Source organism: Sitophilus oryzae, unplaced genomic scaffold (genome assembly GCF_002938485.1).
Source record: "Sitophilus oryzae breed Bouriz unplaced genomic scaffold, Soryzae_2.0 scaffold_562_pilon_pilon, whole genome shotgun sequence".
In the NCBI taxonomy this organism is placed as follows: Eukaryota; Metazoa; Arthropoda; class Insecta; order Coleoptera; family Curculionidae; genus Sitophilus; species Sitophilus oryzae.
Window position 1 is genome coordinate 3,905,956 of NW_022147154.1, and position 27,154 is coordinate 3,933,109.

Genomic DNA, 27,154 nt, shown 5'->3' on the forward strand with positions numbered 1-27,154 from the left:
TAATATCCATTCCAATTTTATATACAGATATTAAAAAATATCTGTATTTGAACTTCCCCATATGTCTTCCCTTCTGCTTTTATAATTATTATACTGTATAGTACTATAAAAACTTGAAGAATGCTTAAATGCAAAAACTGCGGAACAAAATCAAAACAATAAAGTAAGGTTATATTTTCATATATGACAGAATGTCAAATAAATTATGGAAACTTTTCAGGCACAAATCGAGTAGGAAATCTGTAAGTGTCAGCCACATCTGTTTCTTAAAAGTTTCGAAAAATTTGTGACACTAAGATCTTTATTGTTATAGCTTATGGAGCAAAACCATATTTTGGTAAAATGTTTCGAAACATAAAGCGATTTATATTAAGAAATATTTATATAAAAAATGTGACGATACTGTTTCGCAAAGTTTTTCAGCAGATATTTTGTTTCGTTTTTGTGTCTAAAAATTCTCCTTCGGTATGATGAGTTTCAGACAGTGGCGGATACAGAGGGGGGCCCATGGGGCCCGGATGGGGCCCGGCCCCCCCCTAAAATCTGTAAATTGTGTTAAATATTAAGCTTTTTCGTTATAAATGGCGCCCTAAAAAGCATATTCTACATTACTTTTTATTTTGGGCCCCCCCTAAAATAAATTCCTGTATCCGCCCCTGCTTTCAGATTGAATGATGAGTTACAGCTTGTATGTGGTGAGTCAAAAAAAGGGTGACACAATATATTTTTAAGGTCGCAGTGATTAAACAATCACTTTCCACTCATTCTACATATACAGACTATTTACTGGCTCTTGACTAGTGTATTAATTTCGATTATACATAAATATTTATCTAAAAATTAATTAAAATTAAACATCTTTGTGTACAATTAATAATCTAATATGTATATGGCAACGATAATATACGATCCTAAAATAAACAAATTCACAGTACGAATATTGTCACGGTAATTGTGCATTTATTGTTTAATTTTCAAAAAATACATCGGCCATATTTTATTCTATTTGGCAGCATCGTGCTCATTTGTTTGGGCTTGTTAAAATACATTCGGCGAAATACGAAATTAGCATGTAGTATATTTTATAGCCCAGAGGATTTGTTTTAATATCAATTTATTTTGTTGCAATATGCAAATTTATATTTATCGTGAAATTCTCTAATTATTTTATTACTCTTATAATGTACCTATATAAAAAAGGAAGAACATTTTAATGTTATATTAAACATATTTTAAATACATTACAGAATAAAATAATAAAACGAGTACAAAAAAAGTTATTTGTAGAATTAAAACAAACAAAAATAGAATAAAACATAATTTTAAAGTAATAGAATACAACAATAATAATAAAACCAAAGAATAAAGTTTCTTTTTAATTTACACAAAGTTATATTAAAAATAGAGACAATCTCTGGAATCTTGGAAAATAAAACTTTTTTATTAGTTTTATTGTGACAAATTTATGGAGAAAGCATACATAAAAGTATACGAGAAGGAAGAAACACTACATTGTAAAATGAATAAAATGAATCTAGTGAAATTAAATTTCGTTTATACCTTCATACTAAGTTCGCAAACGAAATTAGCATTCACAACTCGACGCTAACTGTGTAATAAACTTATTTTGTTCCAGCAAAACATATATACTACAATATGTTAAAAATTATAATGAGTACGAAAGGCAATATCTAAACTACAAACGAACTTTTCTTTAACATTAATACATTTCAAGAAAATACCATCACGATATTAAATTTATTGATTATGTTGATTTGAAAATTATTATTTTTTGCCTCCATTCTTGTGATTTTTTCCACCATTCTTCAAGTACTTTTTTACTTGCTTTTTTACTGGCACAATCCCGTTGGTCAGATTTGAATTTTAAACCAATTAAACTCCGAGTGCCATACGCGAGTATGGAATGTAAGACAGTGCCATGCGCACATACGGAATGTACCTGGTAATTATGCTTGCAGCAGAAAGTAACGCCTGACTATAGCTAATCTTGCAAGAGTAGCTGTGGCTCCCTGACTGAGGCCATCGCTTCGTGAACGAGAGGTCCGTGGTTCAAATCGCACGCCGGACCATAACTTTTTATGTTTTTTTTTACAACTGTTTTTATTTCTTAAAAAGCTGTAAATATTTAATAGCAATCAAAATACGGATTGCGTTGGTTTCACTCTTTTTGGTGGGGTTAGATTGATTATTTGGTGAAGTTAGTTGCGTTGGTTAAGACGATTATTTGGTGGGGTTGATTGCGTTGATTAAGTTAGCTATTTGATGGCGTTGGTTTGGTTTTGGATAGAAGGCTCTATAACAAAGCGTTAATAGTAATGTCTAAAATATACCTACCTACATATAGGTTTTTATATATGTACATATGAGCCTTGGCGTGTTTGTTTTGACACTCGACATCCTCCAATTAGAATTTGTCAAAGACTCAAATTCCTCCACTCATCGTCTAGCATCATTTTCAGTCAATAGGTTTGCTCTATATTTTCCAGGACTCAGTTCAAAATGCTTATAATTCGATGGTAGCTAATTTACCGCAGTCTGCATGGCGATTTCAAACACGTAGATATAATAATATAAACCATCCAAAGCAACTGATAATATAATGTTAGCAACTGATTAAAATAATGTCGCGCGCCGCAATCGCAAAAATTTAACAGAATATTTGGCCGCTAGAGGAAGGCGTGATTTTCTGCTGCAGCATAACTACTAGGTACATTCCATAAGTGCATATGGCACTGTTTCACATTCCATACTCGCGTATGGCACTCGGAGTTTAATTGGTTTAAAATTCAAATCTGACCAATGGGATTGGGCTAGGTGCCGTATACATAAATGCCTCCGGTACGCATTTATCAGATTTGAATTTTAAACCAATTAAACTTTTCGAGTGCCATACGCGAGTATGGAATGTAAGACAGTGCCATGCGCACTTAGGGAATGTACCTGGTAATTATGCCTGCAGCTGAAATTAACGCCTGGCTATAGCTAATCTTGCAAGAGTAGCTGTGGCTCAGTGACTGAGGTTCGGTTTGGTATAACTTTATTTTTTTTTACAACTGTTTTTATTTTTTAAAAAAAGCTGTAAGTATTTAATAACAATCAAAATACGGATTGCGTTGGTTTCACTCTTTTTGGTGGGATTAGATTGATTATTTGGTGGAGTTAGTTGCGTTGGTTAAGATGGTTATTTGGTGGGGTTGATTGCGTTGGTTAGGTTAGCTAATTGGTGAGGTTAATTTGGTTCTGGTTTGAATGCTCTATAACAAAGCGTTAATAGTAATGTCTAAGGTACATTCCGTAAGTGCATATGGCACTGTCTTACATTCCATAATCGCGTATGGCACTCGGAGTTTAATTGGTTTAAAATTCAAATCTGACCAATGGGATTGTGCTAGGTGCCGTATACATGTACGGAATGTATAAATGCCTCCGGTACCTAGACTAAAAGGTGATTCAAGGTATCTCGTGAGTCATCCTTAACGTAATTTTGTAATCTCTCAAGGTATTTAGAGATTTAGAATTTTTTTATATTATGCAGAGTTTCTCAATATTCCATGGACATAGAACAACTACGTGTTTTTGGAATCAAAATTAGTTCATTGGACCCAAATTTACCTCTATACAAAAGTGCTTCGTTTAGCCGCTAGAGGGTATCAAACTTTAAAAAAATTAACCCATTTTTTCAGATATTTTAAGAACTGTTCTTCCGATTTGAATGAGAATTTGGGTGTCTATGTTTTGCTAAGTGCTTTAACATATTTTGAATTTCACAAAAATCAAGAAAACGTACGGGAAGGGTGAAAAGTACCCCCACCCCTATATTAATTTCTGTATATATTTTTGCCGACGATAGATTTTCTTTTCGTAAAGTGGTCCCTTTAGAATTTACTACATTTTTTGTCTCTTCGTCAAATTGCATAGTTTTTGAGAAAAAAAATTTAGGAGGATTTATTTTTTCAAATCAGACTTGCAAAATATACAGGGAGTTCCAAAATTCCGTGAACACAGAACTACGTATTTTTTAAAATCAAAATAAGTTAATTGCACATAATTTATCTTGTAATCTAAAAATGTGCTTCGTTTTTCCGTTTGGGCACCAATAACAAATAAACACGACCGTTAATTAATTTAAAATTTGTTAAATTTTTTAAGCTATTTATGAAGCTTATTGTCAAATATAATTTATGATACTAACTTAAAATTCCATATTTTCGTCAACTAGATTGACAACTAAAGCATAATAGATTTTATGCGCCTCCATAGATTGATGTGACAAAAAAACATTTTTGGAAGTCTTATACTTGTCATCATACAGTCCCAGAGTTTTGACAAAAGCTAGTATCTGGGACAGTTTTACAGAGGGAATTCCTACATCTCCAATATTCAGTTGTAACAAAGTTTATAGTACGAGTGGTTGTCTGCCCGGTGCACTCAGTGATGAGGTGTTATGGTGTTTCCCCATTTTCCCCATTGAATCTGCATTCGTCGTTTGTTCGTAGCTTAAATCTACTATAGTGTTCGTTGATGGGACAGCGTCCTGTTAAAAATCCCGTGACAATTCAAAGATTGTTCTTACTTAAATCAAGGAAAATCTTTAATCTTTCTTGGTCGTAAGACCTCAGGAACTTCTTCGCGTGTTTCAGACTATTTCAGAATTCCCACTCCCGAGTTTTTGAGTTCCGCTTCTAGTTGGTTTCCACTTGGGAAGCAGAACGGTTCTGGTTCAGTTAATGGAGTGTGCGCTCCTTTTCTAGCAGATCATTAGCTTTCTTATTACGCTCTATCCCTTGGTGAGCTGGCACCCAAAGTAGGAGGACTTTGCCTAATTTGTTCAGCTTCTCTATGCATTTTTTGACCAACTACGAATTGATTGATACCGAGTTGATCGCTTTTAACGCTGCTTGACTATCAGATAACTGGACCGTTGCCCCAATTTATTAACAGCTGTAAATTGCTACTTTTATTTTACGGTGAAAAAATCACAGGTAGTGATATAGACATTTCAATGAAAAACATAAACATATTTCTTTAACAAAACTATTTTGCTAAATATTAAACTAGTTTGCAAAACTAAACGTTATAAAGCCAGAAATAAATAAACGCAAAAATTAAATTAAAATCTAAAGTCAGGTTTACCTTCTCGTCGTTAACGAAAAACGTGATATTCGCAGCCGGATGCGACGGTGGAGCGTGGCAAGTGGCAATGAGGGGCCTGCCGTGCTCTAATCCACTTTTATCCACTGTCACCAGCGGGACTCCCACAGGAACGACTAGAACAAAACAAATATCGATTGGGATATTCCGAGATAAAAAAGAGTCATATGTAACATATAGGGGTACATTTTTTAATCAAAATTAGAAAAAAAGATATATATAAGATAAGGTAACTTTAAAAATTAAGTAAAAAGGAATTAGAAGTGCTACGATTAATCATTGTGCTAACATTTCAATAAATTTATTTTAGATAGTTTATGTAATTTGTAAGTGAAACACTGAATCTATTAAGAATAAAATTCTTGATAGAAATATTAATTTTAAGGAGGCGTTACGGCACTAAATAAAAAGTTCTAGTTTGTCATTTTATAACATCCTAATTTAATAAAAACAATATACCACTGACAATAAAAATCTAAATAATTTTACGTATTTTATTCACCATTATAGTTATAGTTATAGTAGAGATTAGAACTTTTGGTGTTACAACAGCGAAATTAATCACTAATCTACAAAATACGCTAAAACACTTTACCTAGTACAAATAAATGAAATCATACATTTAAATGTCTAGACACATGTAAAAAATAGACAGGAGTGAATCTATAGTTATTTTATATTAAAAATTTCCAAAAAAAATAATTGTGAGAACCACTGGATCCTTTCTGGGATTTTTTCTTGTAAATTTAATCTACTACCTATGTTGCCGTACTATCAACAAATTATGGGTTTTAACTAAAAACTAAAATGATTTCAAAAAAGATAGCTTAATAGTTGAAAGTTAAAAGTGACTTTTAGAAATTCTGCATTTCGAAGGGGACTGGAGCAAAATATCAAGTATACTGTATTTTGGGAAACGGAATTTTAAGTTCTTTTCAATGAATAAAAAATATACAGAGTGTCCTATATAAAAAAAAAAATCTGTTGATAACTCTTAAATTGTTAATTTAAAAAAAGTATACATAAACTATTAAATTCTACGTATAAAGGTGCTCTGGGGATGTTTTCATAAAAATACAAAATTTTCAATAGCAAAAAAGTTACCGCGATTTGTTAAAAATAAACATTTTTGAAAAACGCCCCATAACTCCGAAACGGTAACAGATATTGATATGCGGTTTTTACCATCATGTTTTTGATAAAAATTGAGCTCCAGACACCGATATTAGTTTTCGCCTTTCTCCTATAGACAAGGGTGTTTCCCTTTAAAAGTGTCATAATTGGCCCACCCTATAGGTACAGTAATACTTGTATATTTATAACCCTATAGGTACAGTAATACTTGTATATTTATTATTATTTGTCTGAGCTCCAAATTATGAAATTTTTATTTTACAATAGAAACAATAAAAACTTTTAGATTTTAACACTTAATAATTATACCCTAACTAGGAAAAAATAAAAGGGCAAATTTATATTGTAAAATTCCAATTGCTTACTGTACTTAAAAATACTTACATAATTTATTAGGCTTTTACTCGAGCCCTTTTGTTATTCGGTCGATTTAAATTTATACGGTATTCTCCATTCCATCAATTTTAGTTAGAAGAGACTATAAAACTGAGTGTGTAGTAAATTTTTCGTATGTTTACTGAGGAGCTTTTTACCGATGTAGAACTCATCAAATATGCATTTCGATTTTATTTGTAACATAACTTTGTAGAGTTGTTTATGTGGCTGTGAGTTATAAGAATAATTTTCAGAGAATATTTCTTGAAAACTTAAAATACATACTCTAAAATAAAAAATATTATTAATTATTAAAGTAAAGTAAAGTAGTTTAAGTTAACGTCTCTGCTCTGTAAAAGCTAATATATGTAGTTGATTGAAGAAATAAGAATATGCGCAACCTTATGGGTGATTTCGTGGCACAAAACCTGTCCGGGATGTAGCTGGCGATAACGTCGCTGCTAGTCAACTCTGTCCGAGATTTAGTTTATCTCTGCGCCGCTGCGCGCTGATCGTCATTTACAGCGCAGCGGATAAAGATACTGTATCGTAGTTCTGCTGTGATGTCGTCTCATTCCAATACGGGAAAATCAAACACATGTTCACCCTTTGAATACATTTATTCGAATTAGCTAACCTAGTTAGAAAAGATGGTATGATATGCTTTTGTTGTTGCAATAATTAATGAATTATTAAACAAACAATTGTTGGGTAACCAGGTCGCACTACATCTCCCCTTTCAGTAGAATGAACTTTATTCTGGCCACAAATAAAGGACATTCGGCGTAAGCAAAAATTGACAATAATAATTATATCATATCCATTGGGTGTCGCAATTTATAAATAAACTGTTGCTTTAATTAAGTTTACCAATATACTAACCTATTAACTAGATATTATTAAAAATAATAAACATAAAAAATACGACACAAAATCTATATCTATAGAACCCATATATATAATAATAAAATATTACCTATCCTATTTACAATAATATACCTGGTCTTGGTTAAAAAATGTAAAAATAAAAGTATAATTATTAGTGTACCATTTCATAAGACTATAAATTATTATAAGTACGTGTTTCACAATAAAATTAAAAAAAATATTTCTAAAAGAGAGATTTACACATAATATAATATGATGACTTAAAAATAACTTATCTACCTCAGCATTTCTATACTGACCTAACTTAACTATTTTTATACACTCGCGAGCTTTTTGTCTATGCTATGAAATTCTTAGAAATACGAATAACGTTTTGCTAATTGTTATTGTAACGAACGCACTCTGTTTTTATGCACGTTCATTTGCTTTCCGTTAGTTTCCGCGCAATCTTTGATCACACAATTTACACCTTCAATACTAATAATTGAGTAGGGACCTTTATACCAAGGATCAAATTTGGTTCTATTTTCGTTAGATAACATGACCAAATCGCCTGGTTTAAAATTAGTTTTATTTGAAAGTTTGTCATAAATTACTTTACGGTTTTGTTTAGCTTTGAAAATGAATTCGTTCGCACGTTTATTGGCTAATTGCATTCTATATTTTACTTCATGATAGTAAGCGTCTAAGTCATATATAGGATCTACAGTATCACCTGAAAGTATTTCAGAAATCATTGCCTTCCGTCCGAATACCAGTTCAAACGGTGAAAAATCATGATAGATGCTGGGCGTTGTGTTATAACAGAAACTGTAATATTGTACCCAGTCATCCCAGTCAGATTTTGCATCATTTATATACATTCTGAGGTACTCATTCAGAACTCTATGATTTCTTTCACATCCCCCTATCGTTTGACTATGGTAAGGAGTTGAAAATTTTTGACTTATGTTGAGCATTTTAGTTAGATTTGCAAAAATTTCATTTTTATATTCGGTGCCTAAATCTGTTCTTATTTCCTTCATTGAACCATAAATAAGTATGAAATGATCCATTATAGCTCTTGCTACCGTTGCGGCCTCTTTATTAGGTATAGGAATGATGACTATGTACTTGGTTAATTCACATTGAATTGTGACTGCATATACATTATTTTTTGATGTTTTCATAAATGGACCTACTGTGTCGATTGATGTGATGTCAAATGCTTTTTGAGGAGTAGGGGTTATTACCATTGGCTCTTGGTTTTTCACTCTGCTTTTATTTAATTGACACTTATAGCAGTTTTTAATGTATACAGCAACTTCTTTTGACATACCTTTCCATCTATAATTGACTCTTAACTTTTTAAGTAGTTTTTTCTGTCCACAGTGTCCACCAATTAATGGATCATCGTGATATTTTTGTATTAAAGCGAGTTTCTCATCTCTATTTTTAATAACTTGTGGTTCCTTAAATAACAAAATGTTTACCTTTTTTAATTTTTCTTGACCAATTTCTTTTAATTCATTTATTGTGCACATTTGAAAAATTTGGTCATTTAATTTTAACTTTAAACTTTTAATATTATGATCATTAGCCATTGATTCAAGCTTAGGCAATACTTCCTCTAGAGAAAAATTACCATTAATGATCGGAATGTTTGATTCAGCGCTGAATCTTCCTTTTAATCTCATTATTATCCTAAGATATAATGACTTAATTTCAAAACTTACTAAAGGTAAATTAAGTATACTGCTATTGTCTAAGGTTTCGTAAATTTTAGGTAGAATAAGTATTTTATTTTGCGAAGAGTCATATGTGTCAGAGTTTTTATTTTCCTGTTTTTTAGTCATTGATCTTGTTACAGCTAGTATTTTAGCCGATTGATTAGAAATTTCTTTTAAATCAGATGTTGTTATTCTTGACAGTGCGTCCGCACCTACATTGTTTTTCCCTTTAATATACTCGACTTCAAAATCATATTCCTCTAAATCGAGTCTCATGCGCGTTAATTTTGATGAAGGATTTTTCATCGAAAATAAATATACTAGCGGCTTATGATCAGATTTAACCAAAAATTTTACACCATACAAATAGGGTCTAAAATAATTTATTGCCCAGTGGATTGCCAGCAATTCTTGTTCAATGGTTGCTTTATTGGATTCGCCTTTTGTGAATGATTTTGATGCAAATGCTATGGGTAAGTCTTTACCATTAAAGTCTTGTGATAACACAGCTCCACACGCATCTTTTGATGCATCTGTTGTTACTATAAACTGTTTGTTAAAATCTGGGTATTGCAATATTTGAGGTTGGACCAGAGCAGTTTTTAACTTTTCAAAAGAATTTTGACAATCTTGTGACCAAACAAAAATTATATTTTTCCTAGTTAGCTTATTAAGCGGTTTACAAATGTTAGCAAAGTTTGGAATGAAACGACGGTAATAATTGCAAAACGCGACAAACCGTTTTACCGCGTCAGCATTTGTCGGTGTAGGAAATTTGTTTATGATTTCAAACTTTGAATCGTCAGGCAAAATGCCATGACTTGTTATTTTATGGCCTAAAAATGTGACCTCCTTTTGGAAAAAATTACACTTTTCTGGGTTAAGTTTTAAATTGTATTTTCTACAAGTATAAAAAACCTTCCTCAAATTTTGCAAGTGATGATTTTTTGAACAGCCTATAACAATTAGATCATCCATGTATAAGAATGCTTTTTCCGGTGTAATTCCAGCAAATGCTATCGACATCATCCTTTGGAAACTGTTTGGGCTAACCTTTAGTCCAAAGGGTAACCTAGTAAATCTATACGAGCCATTATTTATACTGAATGTCGTGATATCCCTGGAGTTCTTTTCCAAAGAAATCTGATGGAATCCGGCTTTTAAGTCCAACGTTGAGAAATATTTTGCTCTACCTAGTTGATCAAGGCTGTCATCTATTCTAGGTAGAGGAAACTTATCTGCACTTAGTTTCTTGTTTACCTGTCTATAGTCAATGACTAATTGCCATTTATTTTGGTCATCAGTTGACTTTTTAGGTACTAATAAAATCGGACTATTATATTCCGCTGTTGATGGTTCGATTATTTAATTTTCCAGCAATTTGTTGACTTGACAATTTATTTCATTTGTTTGTGTCGGCGTGCCGTAATTTTTTATATAAACTGGGGTAGAATCAAACAATTTAAGTTTTTCTTCATAAAAGTTGTTTTTTGTTAATTTATCAGATGATAAACAAAAAATATCTGAAAATTCTTTACATAAATTAAAAGTATCGTTTTTTGCAAAGTCAGGGATGTTTTTGCTTAACTGTTGTAATAAATTTGATTCTCTATTATTTAGTTCCAGGTTAATTGAGTAAACATAAAAATTTTTTAGATTGGAAAACTGTATGTCAGCGTTTTTTTATTGTGACACTTTCAAATGTTGTATTTAAAAGTCTAACTATTGGATTTGATTTTGAAACAATTGAACCAGCAATAAAAACTCCGTCGGCGATTTCAGTATTCAAAATAACAGAATCAGTCTTTAGTTGCGTGAATTTTTTAATATACCTTATGACCTCACACCTAGGTGGGATGACCAAAGATTCCTCTTCTGGACATGAAAATATTGGCAATGTTGTTTTTTCGTTAAAAATTTGTAGTGTTAATGTCCAGTTAGCATAATCTAATTGACATTGATATTTCGAAATAAAGTCTCGCCCTAAAATTCCGTCAGCTGGTATTGGAAAGTTTTGCTCAACTATATGAAACGAGTGATTTATTGCATAATTATTATAAACATTTGGGTGTTAGTTGTGCCTAAAGAACTCGTCGAGCCATCTGTAATACCTTTAATATTGCTTATGTTATATTCATTAATAAATTGTTTAGGAGAAATTTTAAAATTTTTAAATAAAGATATATCCGCACCTGTATCAACTAATAAAGTAATTTTGCGATTATCTGTCATGCTAGTTTGGACTACAACAAAGTTCGAAAGTGATAGGTCCATGTGGAATATTTTATAGCGACCCCAGTGGACCTGGCTGGGGTCCTGTACGTTTCCCCGACTCTTCCTGAGTGTAATGCCTGACATATCTAGGAAACTGTCCCTCTATGATTAGGCCTAGAGTTTCCTCGACCTCTATTATATTGACCATGATGATTATGGTACTGTTGATTTGCATTTAAATATCTCTGGGTGGGTCTATAGTCACTATTATTAGTATAGTTCTCTGAATAGTGTCCTCTTCCGCGACTTTGATGCCCTCTATGATGCCTGTTTCCAGCTCTGTAACGCTGAGAATTTCTTGTATAAAAGATTGTGCTACTATCTGGCGTAGTATCTCCACTAATAGTTATAAATTTAGAAATTGCTTCCTTGCAGTTGGTGAAATTGCCAGCCTCCATTATTAGGTTTACTTTCTCGGAATTACTGTTTGTTCTTAGAGCTTTGACTATCGTATTTGTCGTATAGGATTCAGCTACTGCTATGGGCACTCCTTCATTTATATAGGCTCTTTTCAGGGTTTCTGTTAGAACTTCAATCTCTGTGGCATATCTTGTGGAATCTTTATGTTGCTGTTTTAAAGAAAGTATTTTTGCTGTTACCATATGAGAACTTTCTGTTTTAATGCGTGTTCGTAGCTTATTAATTATGGTATCCAGATTATCGTTATCATCAATTAAATCACGTGCTTTTCCAACCAGTCTCGTTTTCACATAGGCCACCGCATTATTTTCGTGGTTTTCGCAATTTACGCGCAGTAAATTTAAGGAGTCTATAACGGACTGTAATTTACTTGTAGAACCGTCGAATTCGTTGGGAAAAATTTTACTCGCAAAATTGAAAAATTCTGTTTTTGACATAGCCATGTTTTCAAGTTTTATTTTAGGAATATTTTGTTCTGGGATTGCTTCTGATTCAGAAGACTCTTCTTTATCTTCACTTTCCTCGAATTCTTCGTCAAATATTTCTAGATTTATATATTCCAAACAAAAAATTGTATATTCACATACCATCAACACTGTCCATCAATAACTACTGCTCGCACTAAACATCTACTGCTTGGGTTCGAAGGACCATGCTTCTGGATAAGTCTTTTTGGAGCCCCCTTCGGTACGCTTTATGTAATTTTAGTAGAAGTAAAATTACCACAACTGCTACTACAATGTACAGTAGTACTCGAACATCTGTTGGCACTTGTATGCTCTCCTGTTCTACGATGAAGTTGGAGTTGACCACACCATTATCGGTTAGTTCCGAATGTTTAGAATTTGTCTTTCCCATGGTAAATTAGTTTATTTTGTTTCACTATTTTCACTTTTTCACATTCACTTTTGACCATACTGTTTAACTAAACTTATTTAAATTAAAGCCCTTAGGCAGGATCGCCATGTGATGTCGTTTCATTCCAATACGGGAAAATCAAACACATGTTCACCCTTTGAATACATTTATTCGAATTAGCTAACCTAGTTACAAAAGATGGTATGCTATGCTTTTGTTGTTGCAATAATTAATGAATTATTAAACAAACAATTGTTGGGTAACCAGGTCGCACTACACTGCTTTTGGTCGACAGAGTGGGTAGTTGCCGGAGTCCGTGTTGCCCGAACTAAGGATTAATCCGTAGATTTACGGATTTTGGGTAGATTACGTTAACAATACGGATTTTATATTATTAAACAATTTTACGGCGTTAGAGTTGGCTTGGAAATAAAGATCACTGTTATTTCACATGTAAAATATTATGGTAAACGTCAATAGTAATTTCCAAGCCAAATAAACGACTTTTAGATCATCCCAGTACTTATAAAAACATATTTTTGTTGTTATTCTGTGTTTAACACGAAAAAATTTTCAATACATAAACGCGGATTTTTTATCCAAAGATATTTTCGTCCAATGTATTACAGATATTACACATTTTAATATGGCAACACTGTCGTTTTCGGTTCCACACCGTCTTCGATATGCCTTTACGAGTAGAGGCTCCACCGTACAGCACTTCAGAGGAAATCAAATCAGCCATGTCATGAATTTCCCCATTAGATTGCGTATCTTCCCAATTCTTTCAATCAACGCTAATATGAACGGTGTTTACGCAGAATCCGAACCGAGGTCCTCGGCCACATCATCGTCAATGTCAATAGCCTATCGACTTGTAGAGTGTCTAAATCTACTCTTTTCTCAAGAAATATCCGATCCTATCCGGCCACAAAGCGACGTGAATGAGCAGTGTGAGTCAATGTTTTACACTCTTGTAACAGCTCAACAGCAGCTCGACAGAGTTTCGATACGGTAACCCATCGATCCACTCGCATCGTCTAACGTCGTTTAACCTCGGTGGTTTATCAGGATTCGGTGTTTCGACGTAGCTTAGCCGTTGCCCAAATTATTATTTATGAAATTTACATTATTAGAAAAATAGCATATTTATAAAAACGCAAATGGATAGTTGGGTAAAATAATAATTGTTAAATGGAGATTTTTAAGTGGGCTTGGAAAAAAGAATAATTGAAAAAAGTACACATGCAAAAATAATTTTAAATGAACTCGATTTATGTTAAAACTTCTGGCGCAGTATCAAGACGCCCATTAAAAACGTTTCGCATTGTTTCAGGATTGTTAGTGTTGCACTACGGAGTTCTAATTAAAATATGAACGCTTCGCTTTTGATAATTACTTTTAATTAAGTGTGCAGTATCAGTTATAAAAGGTGATACTCCAATATAAAATTAATTAAATAAATAATACTATTTATTTGCGAGAGACAAAAAAATTCGCTTAAGCGACACATGTCAACTTTGAATGTGGAAGACAATGATTCAGTATGAAAACTAAAAGAATTCCTGACTTCCATTGTCTTTATTTATTTTGCTTACACAACGTTTCAGAACAGAAGTATTACTGACCTTTATCAAAAATGTGAACTAAATCTTATAATTTGGTGGAGAAATTGGATATACTATTGTCTGGGGATTTTGCAAAGTAACCATTCTGAAGCAAATTGGTTGTAATATTACTTAGTTTAGAATTCATTCAGGATTCTTGGTTACTGCATATAGATATTACTCTGTGATATAATGTTTTAACTATACCTCTTTTGGTTGCTTCAGAATGATTCGACTCAGAATTTAAACATTGTCCGGTATGTGTGGGTTTTCTATACCGGGTGCGTCTCAAAAGTGGCTTACTCCTATAACTTTTTTATTTTTTCAGATAAAAGAACGAGATTTGGTATGTTAATATATGACATAAATTACGATTGACTGACGTATTCAATTGTTTTTGGCCACTTCCTGTTTCACCGAAAATGACTACAACTTTGGATTTTTAAATGGCACCCTCGATATTCTTTTACTTTATTCTATAGAAAATAACATTCTGAATAGAATGACATATCATATGTCAACTTTTGACATTCTCGCTTAATAAAAAAAATCGTATTTTAAAATTCAATCTAGAGTGCCATGGCTATGTTAAAAACACTAATTCTTAATCAAGAAGCCTTGACCGAAAGTTGTGTAAGCAAAACAAATAAAGACAATGGAAGTCCAAAAATATGTTTTATTAAATCTATTCAAGAGGGTGTCCATAAATTACGTGAGACGTTTTTGAGGACTTTTTGACACCCTCTCCCTTATTGATGAGATGTGAGGTTTGTCTCGCCTCCCCCCTCCCTCTCCTAATCTTCCGTCAAATATTTCAAAATTTGTATTTTGAACTTAAATGCACTAGATTTATTTAAAAATCACAATTTGCTTACTTTGATTAAGACTAGTATTTAAGATTGTTTTGATCGTAATTTGAAATAACAATGATAACTTTAAATAATACTTAAATAGGAACCACCAGAATTAGTAGGGAACGTTCATTCTAACTCAGTCCATGGAGACTAGCGCACGGTTGCGTCTCAAAAGTGGCTCAGCCCTATAACTTTTTGATATTTTCCGATAAAAAAAAAACGAGATTAAGTATGTTAGTATATGACATAAATTAGGATTGATTGACGTATTCAATTATTTTTGGTCACTTCCTGTTACTCCGAAAATTAATACAACTTTTGTGTAAATGACACCCTTGATATTTTTTTATTTCATTTGATAGAAAATCAATGGCAAAGTTTCCATTCATGGGAGTGCATCACTTTAAAATATTGTAATACGTTTTTATTTCAAAAAGTCACTTTGAGATCGCTCAAAATTATCAGTAAATTTTTTTCAACACTGCCATGGCAATACGATTTTTTCAGCGAGGGTGTTGAAAGTTGACGGTGATACTGAGTATGCCATTTAAAAATCAAAAGTTGTAGTCATTTCCGGTGAAACAGGAAGTGACCGAAAACAATTGAATACGTCAAATATTCCTAATTTAATAATACAAGGTATGATCGATAGCGGCTCCAATTTTGTTCAGTTCGCGCATACCACCTGTGACGTCATAAGGAATAAATAAAAAATAAAGAAAGTTGACAGGATATCTGCATTTTTTGTATTTTTTAGGGTTATGGTACTTATGGTTAAGAATTGTTTATTTTTTCTGACTTTTTGGTTTGTTTAATTTAATAATTACCAAAACCAGCAGTTCCAAAAATATATTTAAAAATAAAAGATAAAAATCCAAAATATTAATTATCTATTAACATAGATTTGGACGATAATAGGTAAGAATACTAAATTTATTTCTATATTCCGTATAAAATTGTTTATTAGGTTTTTAGTTTGCGATGTTTATGGGGACAGAGATGAGGATATCTACGGAAAAGTAACCACAAGAGGAATTGTTACATCATTTAAAAAATGTTGGGAAGTTGATTGTTTCCCATCGAAAAGTAGAAAATACCAATGCAGATGAATGCATTGTTAATAACAATGTATTGTTATTATAATTAGTGGAAGTAATTCCAAGGGTGAAGTATATTATAATTAGTGACCTGTGCTTCTTTTTATATGTAGATGTTTTAGGATTTGAGAATAAATCGGTTGAACGAAATCCAATATTTAGAGGAAGTACCGTAAAATGGGGTGAATAGAAACATAGTGGTGAATAGAAACAAAATTTCTGAAAAAAATCAAATCACGATTAAAAATATTCAAAGTAAAAAGAGTCGACATATCTAATTTTTCTATCATTGTTAATACACAATAAAATGTAAAAACTATATTTTTATCTGTGGCAGCACTGTTTCTGTCAATCAGCTCATCAATAAATGTGCGATCGATTTATCACCTATTTTGTATGGCGCGAAAACTTTATAAATAAAATATTTATTTTTAAAGTAATACATAAGCTGGTACATGTAAGTTGTCATATTATATGTATTGTTATTTATTGTTAAACCTACTTAAATATGTAATAATTTACTGTTTCTAATCACCTTGTTGGAAGTAGAATAGATAAAAACATTAACATCAATGTGTGTTTCTATTCTCCCCAATAGCAGGTGAATAGAAACACAAATGTTATTTTTATTTAATATTTATATGCATATTTTTCAAAAATCAAATTATATGTATACGCAAAGAACAAACAAAGACCCATGTTTTAAAATATTCGGGAAAATAATACCACATTTTTATCAACCGGTATATCGCTAATAGCCTACGAAACTGTTTCTATTCACCCCATTTTACGGTACTTGCATACCCAGAATATGCACATCAAGGATTATAGCTCAAATTTCCTTTAATGGTAGGCCATTATTACAAATTTAACTTTTTAAGTGACTGAAATATTAAATAGTTTACAATATGGTATATCACTGTAAAAATATATTACTTTTAGGTACAATTAGGGCCCGATACATTTCAAAAAGTAGAATATTATTTTATATTAAATGAGGTATTGTACCAACAATCAGTTTATATTAATACCGGAGATTAAAAAATAACAGAATAAATAGTTCTTTTTTTATACTACAAAAATAAACTATAGAATACAACAGTATTTAAAAAATTAAATAAAAAAGTTATTCCCCGGCCGAGATTCGAACTCCGGTCTCTCGCTTCCTAGCCTGACTCTTCACGCACTGCTCCACAGTAGCTTGATTATAACGGTATATAAACAGAAAAACAGGTTTATACAATATTTTGACGATTTAAATTGGCGCGCGGAGCGTGCTGACCAATAGCGCCGGTTATCACCTGTGACATAGCGACCAACCTGCGCAATATCATACCTTGTTTTCTTTGTATCATGGATTTATGTTATAAACTAATGTACCAAATCTCGTTTTTCTTATCTGAAAATTAAAAAAAAGCTACAGGGGTGAGCCGCTTTTGAGACGCACCCGGTATGAAGATGACATGAGAGCGAGCATGACAGCATCTATGTATATCATAATCTTTGTTGACTGCCGTCTAGTTGTCAAAATGTTACTGATCCGTCAAGTTTAATAATTTTAAATAATTATTAAATTAGATTTTCTCGATTTGTCGGAAAGTCAGATTCCGACATATTTTAATCTAGAAACATGTTTTACGTGAGGTTGGGTTTAACCTCCTTCCCCTCAATTCCCTTAGGTAATTAATGGATGCCCTCAAAGAAGTTTGAAATTATAAAGTTACGGTTTTGCACTTTTTTGCCTATACTTTTATCATTATCAAGTTCAATTAACCGGCTATTTTTTGGTGTTATAGGTATGCTGTTATTGTGTTCGTAGTCACATTGACATTAATTCAGGTCGATTTTTTTAACCGGAGGAAATATTAAACTCAAACACAGCGAGATACCGATAATTGCTTTCACCAAAAACCAATTAAAAGAAAACAAAGGACAACTATTAAAACAGCGACATTTTTTAATAGGAATATTTCGCCCCATTGGACATGTTGAGTCAAATTAATTTTGAAATTTGTACAAACATGACGATATTTAATGTTAGTTTATCACATTTAACCTTTATTGTTTTTTATTACCTGTCAACTATTTTTTGTTGAATTGATTTGCTTAGGATATCGCGGATGATTTGGAAAATGCTCCTATCTGCCATTTTTTTCAAAATTGTGATTATTTTAGCATAACGTTCTATGAGTCATTATGCACGTATTGACAAAAGGTAATATCTGAAAATAAAAAATTTACGGCACAATTTAAAAAAAAGAAAACCTCCTATCTGAAACCAGCTGTTATTCTGGTCACACAAACTCCTATCTCTTCATTTTGATTAAAAAGCAAAAGCTTCTATCTATAATCAGGTGATATTAAGAAGCAATTTCTCCGATCTCCATAATAAAACTGTGAAAACAAATTATCCTATCTTACTTTTACCCTTACTTTTACCACAAGCGTTATAAACTCGTCCTATCCTTTATAACCCTAAAATTCAAATAATCCTATGTGCCATTTTATCAAAAGCAAAAAATCCTATCTGATTTAATAAACAAGTTTACAGTTTAATTGCTTCCAAATAAATAGTATTTAATAGAAAACTTATAACATTATAATGTATTTTCAATAGCCCAACCTTCTAAGTCGTTCCGTTTTTGAAAATACCGTTTTTGAAAATACCGTTTTTATTGCCTCCTGTAAGGTTATTGTTTCAGTAGATAGGGACATTTGCCAGATCACCCGCGATATTTAGATTTATTATCTACATAATTTTGCAGTAATATATGTACAGGGTAGGTCAAATTGGACGCTTTTAAAGGGCAATACCCTTTTCTATAGGAAGGAGATAGACTTAATATCGGTGTCTGGAGCTCAATTTTCATCAAAAACATGAGGTGAAAACCGCACATCAATATCTGTTAGCGTTTCGGAGTTACGGGGTGTTTTACAAAAATGTGCATTTTTAACAGATCGCTGTAACTTTTTTGCTTTGGAAAATTTTGTACTTTTATGAAAACATTTCCAAAGCACCTTTTCACGTAGAATTTAATGGTTTAGGTATAATCTTTTTAAAATTAATAATTTAAGAGTTATCAACAGAAAAATTAATTTTTTATTTGGGACACACTGTATATTTTTAATCAATTGAAAAGAGCTTAAAATTACCTTTCCAAAAATATAGCACACTTGATATTGTGTTATAATCCCGTTCGAAATACAGAATTTTTAAAAGTTCGCCACTTTTAACTAGTAGTGCTAGTAGGCTTTGGACCCCCCTTATTGATGATATGCCCCTAATGGAACTCGAAAACATATTTTCTAGCAAGACGAGGCACCGCCTCAGAACGTTGAAGTTAGTAGTGAAGTTACAGCAAATTTTTGCAGCCAATTTCAAGAATAATTGAATAGCTATCCCAGCCGTTGGCCGTCGAGGCCGCAAATCAAAAAAATATGCAAAAATCAAAACTTAAAAAAAAATCCTATGACCGGTTCTCCATAAACGTCTAATGTGCCATGGCTGTGAATCGCCCTGTATTATTCTAGTTATCTAATCAAGATTCTATATATTTCTAACTTCGGTATAAAAGCAGTTCATTCGTTTACTTGTGCAAAGTTTTGCAAACTTGTAACAACCTTTATGAGCTACTTAATCTTAACGAGGTATTGAATTCTCTTCCATTTCGGTTTTAATGTTACCAGAAATTTCACGATTATATGACAAGATCAATAAATGCGAATGGCTGGTTACGATAATTCAAGTGATGAGGGTTTGTAATTACGTAATCTTAAAATACAAACTAACTAATTACTTTGTGTAAAACAGACATAAACTGTTGCTTTTAATTGCATTACATTTCGTATACAAGGTACAACCGTTAATTGAAGAAATAAGGAGATGAGCAACCTTATGGGAGATTTCGTGACATAAAATATGTCCGAGATGTAACTGGCGTTACCGTCAGCCTGTCCGAGAATTCCGAGATTTAGTTTAGCTCCGCGCCGCTGCGTGCTGATAGTCGTTTACAGCGCAGCAGATAAAGAATACTGTACCCAGGGGGACGACATTCTTATGGGAGAACTGGCAATGGTTCAAAACTTGGCTACAAGCTCACCACTTTTCTCCTTGTTGGGTTGTTGACTTATCGCCATTTTATTCTTTTGTTTACATGCCGCACTTTGCAAATTTAATACAGTAATTATTGAGGCAAATATAGGTTTTTGATAAAACTCCTTGGACTAACGTGTAGGTAAGTGCTGATAAATAATGTGTACTATTTTTTTTCATCTTACCATGCTCATTGTCATTCTTCTGATTTAGGTAACAGGAACGGATCATCGAATCAAACTGAATCATTCCAGGACCAATAGTAAAATATATATTTTATGGATACCTTCCTAAAGATTAACGAGATGAGCCATCGGAAGAAATGGACCATAGTATAAAACAGAAAGGTAATCTTTTTTATTACCACTTAGGATATTGAAATTATATACTGTAGGTTTGAAATAATCGCCCAGTTGGCTTAAAAATGATATAATCGATGACATTTCCCATAAGTATAATTTTACTCAAGATTATGATACATATCTTCATAACTAAGCCATCTATAACGCCGTTTTTTTCAATTTAATATAATTTTTTTGTCCCTTGATCTGTAGTTGTAACATTATTCTTTTAATTTTATTATTCTTTTTTTGTGGAGAAATTATATTTCTGTTTTGTATTTGATATTGATATTATAACCATATCTTTAAAAAATGTGTATTTTTTGTGTTTTTATTGTATGTCATTGTTAGCGGCACGCCAATGAATAGGGCCATATCTAGTATGTTATGTGTATAAACAAGTCCAAGTGGTCATCTAGCGCAAGCCTCAGGTAGTGAGAGGGCACCTGCGGTACGATAATCACGCGCCTTGTCACTCTTTACATAAACATAATAATTATTTCATAAATTGACAGATTATTAATAATAATCACGTAAGTTATTTTTTTTGCGGTGTTAGCGGTAGTCTGGAGTCTGGGCATACTAGTGCTGGCTGACATTTCATTTGTTTGAAATTGTCTGGGTGTAGTATTGCTTTCTGACTTGTTATTTGTTTGAAATAGTATTGCTAACTGACCTTTCATTTGTTTGAAAGTGCCTGTTTGTACTATTGCTTACTGATTTGTGAATTTGTGTGAATCTATTCTATTCGTTTTTGTGACTGTACCGTAGTTCTCCTTTCAGTCGACAGAGTGAGTGGTTGCCGGAGACAGTGTTGCTGGCACTACCGATTATTAGATCCGTATATTTACGGATTTTGGATACAGTACGTTAATAATACCGATTTTCTAACAGTCATAATTGAAAATACTTAACTAAAGAATTAAAATTTTTAATTTTTTAACCTTCCTGCCATACGTGACGATGTGGTCCGTAGTTTTTACAAGCGATATTGGGGGCGCTAGCAGCAGTAGACTTGTCAACAGTATCAAATTTAAACGTCAATTTCACTTTCCAATATTTAACAGGGCGCTTGTACTTCTTCCGTTTTTGTAACTGTACCGTAGTTCTCCTTTCAGTCGACAGAGTGAGTGGTTGCCGGAGACAGTGTTGCCAGCACTACCGATTATTAGATCCGTAGATTTACGGATTTTGGATACAGTACGTTAATAATACCGATTTTCTATCATTAAAAAAATTAATATAATATTATATGATTAAACAAAAACGAAGCAGAGTTGGCTTGGAAATGAATCTTCCCAATTCTTTCATCGACGGTACAACGTTATTTTGGTGAATTTTTGTTTATTGAAAGCTTCGTGATCTAAAAAAGTTGCGATACGTTCAATATAGATTTTCAGCTAAGGGATTATTAGGTTGTTTCCAGTTTATGTTAACACTAAAATTCAATTCGATATTGCAACTGAACCCCCATCGGCTGCAGTTTCTGAATAAAAGAAGAGTTTGGCTCAGGTCAGAGAAAGAAATTTTTGCAGCGGCAAATAGTGGAGGTGTAAAATGGCATTTATGACATTAGAGCACGCCAGTTGCATTAACCTTGCAATGTGTACCAAAATAAAGGAATGCACATATTTAAAAAAAAAAAATCGATAGTTTACAATTCATTTTTTGAAAATAAAATTTTTGTTAGGAAATTCTATGTCTGTACTCCTGAAGCAAACTATATTAAGTCACAAAACATAGTTTTGAGAAAAACGAATTTAAAGTTCTCTTTTGAAGTTATTTCCTAATTACTCGGTTATTTTTAAACCTATGATTGTAATATTATAGGGTATACGAACAACTTATTTTCAACTTAAATGAAATGTAAAACACTTTTAAATAAATTATTTCAATTTGTTTTGAGTGACTTAGCATAATTGGTAGATTAGAAAGAAAAAAAATAATTTACAGGACGTAAGTTGTAGCTTAACTTATATTAAGTACCTATTTATACCAAAATGAGCATGCAAAACAATTTTCCAAAATCCAAAAAAGTCCAAATAAAAGTATATTATTGATATATTCAAAAACAATGAAAAAAAACAGGAAATTGTAAAACATGAATATAAGTTGCAATTTGGAACCAACTTACTATCTTTATTACGTTTAAAATGACTACCCTATAATAGAAAAACTGTCAAAATCAATTTGTATCACTGTGGACCCGTGGACATAGCATACTAAATGAACCAAAGATATTTGAGCCAAATTGCGTTTATATGACTTAATAGTTCGAGAGCTATCAGCGTCGGGAAAACAAGTATTTTAAGAAATCTGGCTCTTTGATATATCTTTTACTATGCTCACTGGACAACGTGCGGGCCGTCTGACTGTCGGTAAACGTTCGTATACTACTGCGCATTAAAAGAAGATCCTATATTTTTTATTAGTCCTTTCTAATTCTAGTATTGAATATAAACCGATGGAATATGGAGTCTCGCATAGGGCCGGGCTGCGCGAAAAGGTTCCGCCTATGAAGCGAGGAGTCCGAGTTTGAGACCAAGGTATACAACTCTTTATTTTATTTTCGTTTATGTTCTGATAGTAAAGTATTAAATAATTCTGGTGATTAAAAAAAACAAATATTTAATACTTTACTATCAGAATATAAACGAAAATAAAATAAAAAAGAGTTATACCTCGAGGCGGTCTCGAACTCCGACCCCTTGTTTCATAGGCGGAACCTCTGCGCGCTGCGCTATGGAGACTTGTTCGATTTATATTCAATACTAGAATTTAACTAACTAATTAAAAAAAATATAGAATCTTCTTCCGATGCGCAGTAGACTTTAAACCGGCTATTTAATTTATTGGTACGTATTTTATTTATTGGTAGATAGCGTAAAATGAGAAAGAGCAAAAGATAGAACATAAAAAATTAAATAACTTGACGTATACAACAACAACAAACAACGCTTTATTGTGCAAAAAGCCAAAACAGCTTCATCGACAAATCACTCACAAAACAAACAAAAGCACAAAAAAATATACAAACCAAAAATACACAATACAAATCATACAATTCAAAAAAATTTAAGCCATTAAAATTACAAAAAGAACATACATGGACAATTGCCGAACAGTAAGCAGTAAATAGATATCATTTTAAGAGTTATAAAATATTAAAATATTTTTTGTTTGTATTTTCTTGTGCTTTTGTTTGTTTTGTGTGGCTTTTTGCACAATAAAACGTTGTTTGCTGTTGTTAGCATATAATCATAATATACAAATTCTGGATTTAACATAGTTTGCTTCTAGAGTACAGATGCTTGTTAAAAAAACTAGAACTTTAAGTAATAATTCCAGAAAAAATAAAATAAATATTTTTGACTATGACTGTTTACTGTTTCGATATATTTACAAATATCGAAATTTACTTATATCGATATAGATTTTATACATCCCTACCGAAAATTGCACGAACGTAAAAAATTAATCCGAACCGAGACTGGAACACAAAGAGAGAGACAACGTAGAAACCAAAACTGGAAATGTAGCAATGGCAATCGGTGAGTTCTAAAACAAATATGACCGCAGCTGGGATGGACCAGAAATCGAGACAACTATATTTCAATTTTTTCATTATTGCTTTTTACGTAACAGTTTTATTTATGGAGACTTCAATCGTAATTATTTTTCAAATATAGGTGTACATTTCTTCAAAGATATTTCTTTAAATTGCTGCAGGTACAAAGTTATACAGCCGCTACACTATCCCCGAAATATTTCACGAAGTATTTCCAGAAATATTTCGTAAAACATTTCGGAAAACATTTCTGGAAATAATACGAGGCAATCAAGGTCAAGCATTCTTTTGGCTTCAGAAAAATAAGTAAACATGGAAAAACTGCTATGAAAACAATTACCGATCTTCTTCTTCTTTCAGTGCCTATCCTCTATGGATGTTGGCAATCATGTTGGTCCACGTAATCCTATTGACAGCCGCCCTGAATAGATGTACGGTCGTCATTCCCGTCCACTGTCTAATATTTTTCAGCCATGATGTTCTTCGGCGTCCCTGACCTCTTCTACTATCTATTTTGCCCTGCAGTATCAGTTGGATAAGTTGGTATTTATCATTACGCATCACATGCCCAAGGTATGCCATTTTTCTCACTTTCACACTCTGTACTATTTCTAGTTCTTTTTGCATTCTCTGGATGATGTTGTTTGTGTCATAGTAAGTGTATGAGATCCTGAGCATGCGGCGATAGCACCACATTTCAAAGGCTTCCAAGCGTCTAGATGTAGCATCTGTCAGGGTCCAAGCTTCCACTCCATATAGGAGCGTGGAGAATACGTAGCACCTTAGTACCTGTGTTCTTATAGCAATATTCAGGTGCATATTGCATAGGATTTTTCTAAGACGGTTAAAAACAGTTCTGGTTTTTTCTATGCGGCATCTGATCTCTCGTGATCCCTCCTTGTTCAAGCTACAGCCCAAATACATGATCGTATCTGCTGTTTCCAAGGTTTCGTTATTCGCCCTAAACTGGTGGTACTGCGCCTCATCATTTTTACTAACTACTAGAATTTTGGTCTTCTTGCAGTTAAGCCTCATACCATACATATCACATGCCTCTACTACTCGGTCTATTAATTTCTGCAATCCCTCAGCACTATCTGCTATGAGAACTGTATCGTCTGCGTACCTTAAATTATTGATGGTTTCTCCATTGATCTTTATTCCTTCTTCTGGTTCACTGAGCGCTTGTCTAAACAGTATTTCGGAGTATGTATTAAACAGAATTGGTGACAGTATGCATCCCTGACGCACTCCCCGACTCACTGTAAATTCTTGGGAGGTTTCGTTGTCTACACGCACGGTCGCTCTCTGGTGCAGATACAAATTTGTTATAAGGCGAAAGTCTTTGTCGTCGATACCATATTCCATTAATATTTCAAATAATTTGTGATGTTGCACCCTATCAAACGCCTTCTCGAAGTCGATAAAACAAGCGTAGACATCGCAGTTTACGTCTCTGGCCCTCTGTATCAGGATCTCTATAGAAAATAGGGCTTCTCGCGTTCCCATTCCACTTCTGAATCCAAACTGAACTTTGCTCATGTTTTCTTCAAGCTTTCTATATGCGAGAGTGAATGATATTAAGTAGGATTTTCAATGCATGGTAAATTCACACATTCACCGATAGTAAATTAAATTGGCTAATCCTCGAAGTTTACACAAGAATATTTAGTTTTAATCATTGTCTAATATTATTAATTACAATATAGTAAAAAAATAAAACATAGCGGTCTACCATTTATCGGCTTATAGTCCACGGCCCCATGAACAAAATATACACAAAATTATCGTCTAATTATTTATTATTTCTATATCTAGTAACAATAAACATTTAAGTAAGTAACATTTAAACTATAGTTTGTAGCAAAGTTTAGTTTACTAATTTGGTTTTGTTTTTCTAGTTTTAATTGTCTAAATCCCTGCATAATCAATACTTGTTTAATGGATCTATATCAAACCATGCTGGGTGCTTAATAAAAGTATAGTTTACAGATTTCTCTTAAGGCCAATAAAAGAACATTGCTTTTAAATAATGTCCGTGGACCATACTTTTGTTGACATCGGGTCAAATAATAATTTTCCCAAGCGGATATATTTATAATGTTACCAGTAATACTCATCAAGCAATGCACTCTTATATTAGTCAATTTAAGCCGTAAACCAACATATCATATAATTTTATATACTAATTCATTATAATAAAATTAAATCATAAAAATATTGTAATTCTATATCTGCAGTTTAAGTGAAAAGTTTTTTTCCTAACCTGTCCGCTGTTTTATACAATATTATACATGTCTTCAGATGTGGATATTTATACTATTCGGAGCGATTATTTTACCCAGAACCCAACTTGAATAATATTATTAATTAATAAAATATAAATAATCCTATAATGAATATTTTTTATTAATTCTTGAAAAAGGTGTCTATTTGAAAAAAAAATGATTTATGCATTTGAACAATTTTTGAAATATATAGCCATATGTTTTCTCTTTATGTCACCGGTGGCTGTTATCCCTAATTTAGGGTTACCAACTCTCAAAATAAAATATAGGTAGGTATATAAGGGTCAAAAAGAGGCGCAGGCGAAACATTTTTTGAAACCTCGCCTAAATGTCTAGGATTTACCAAAATGTTATGTAAACGGTATGCGATTGATGGTCTTTCTTACTTTCTTAAAAACCATTAATTATAAAAACCAGTAGTAAGTAAACATAAAATAGTTAAACATACTTATCGCATCCACATATATTTTTTGTAC

The 27,154-nt window shown here is 32.5% G+C and overlaps 1 protein-coding gene across 1 annotated transcript in view; it reads right to left on the reverse strand.

Moving 5' to 3' along the window:
• Window positions 1–27,154, reverse strand: part of LOC115887281 — a 378,504-nt gene that overhangs the window by 31,274 nt on the left and 320,076 nt on the right. The window contains exon 4 of the mRNA XM_030906668.1: window positions 5,155–5,288. Coding sequence (XP_030762528.1) covers window positions 5,155–5,288 — 134 coding nt within the window. The remainder of the gene's footprint in view (window positions 1–5,154; window positions 5,289–27,154) is intronic.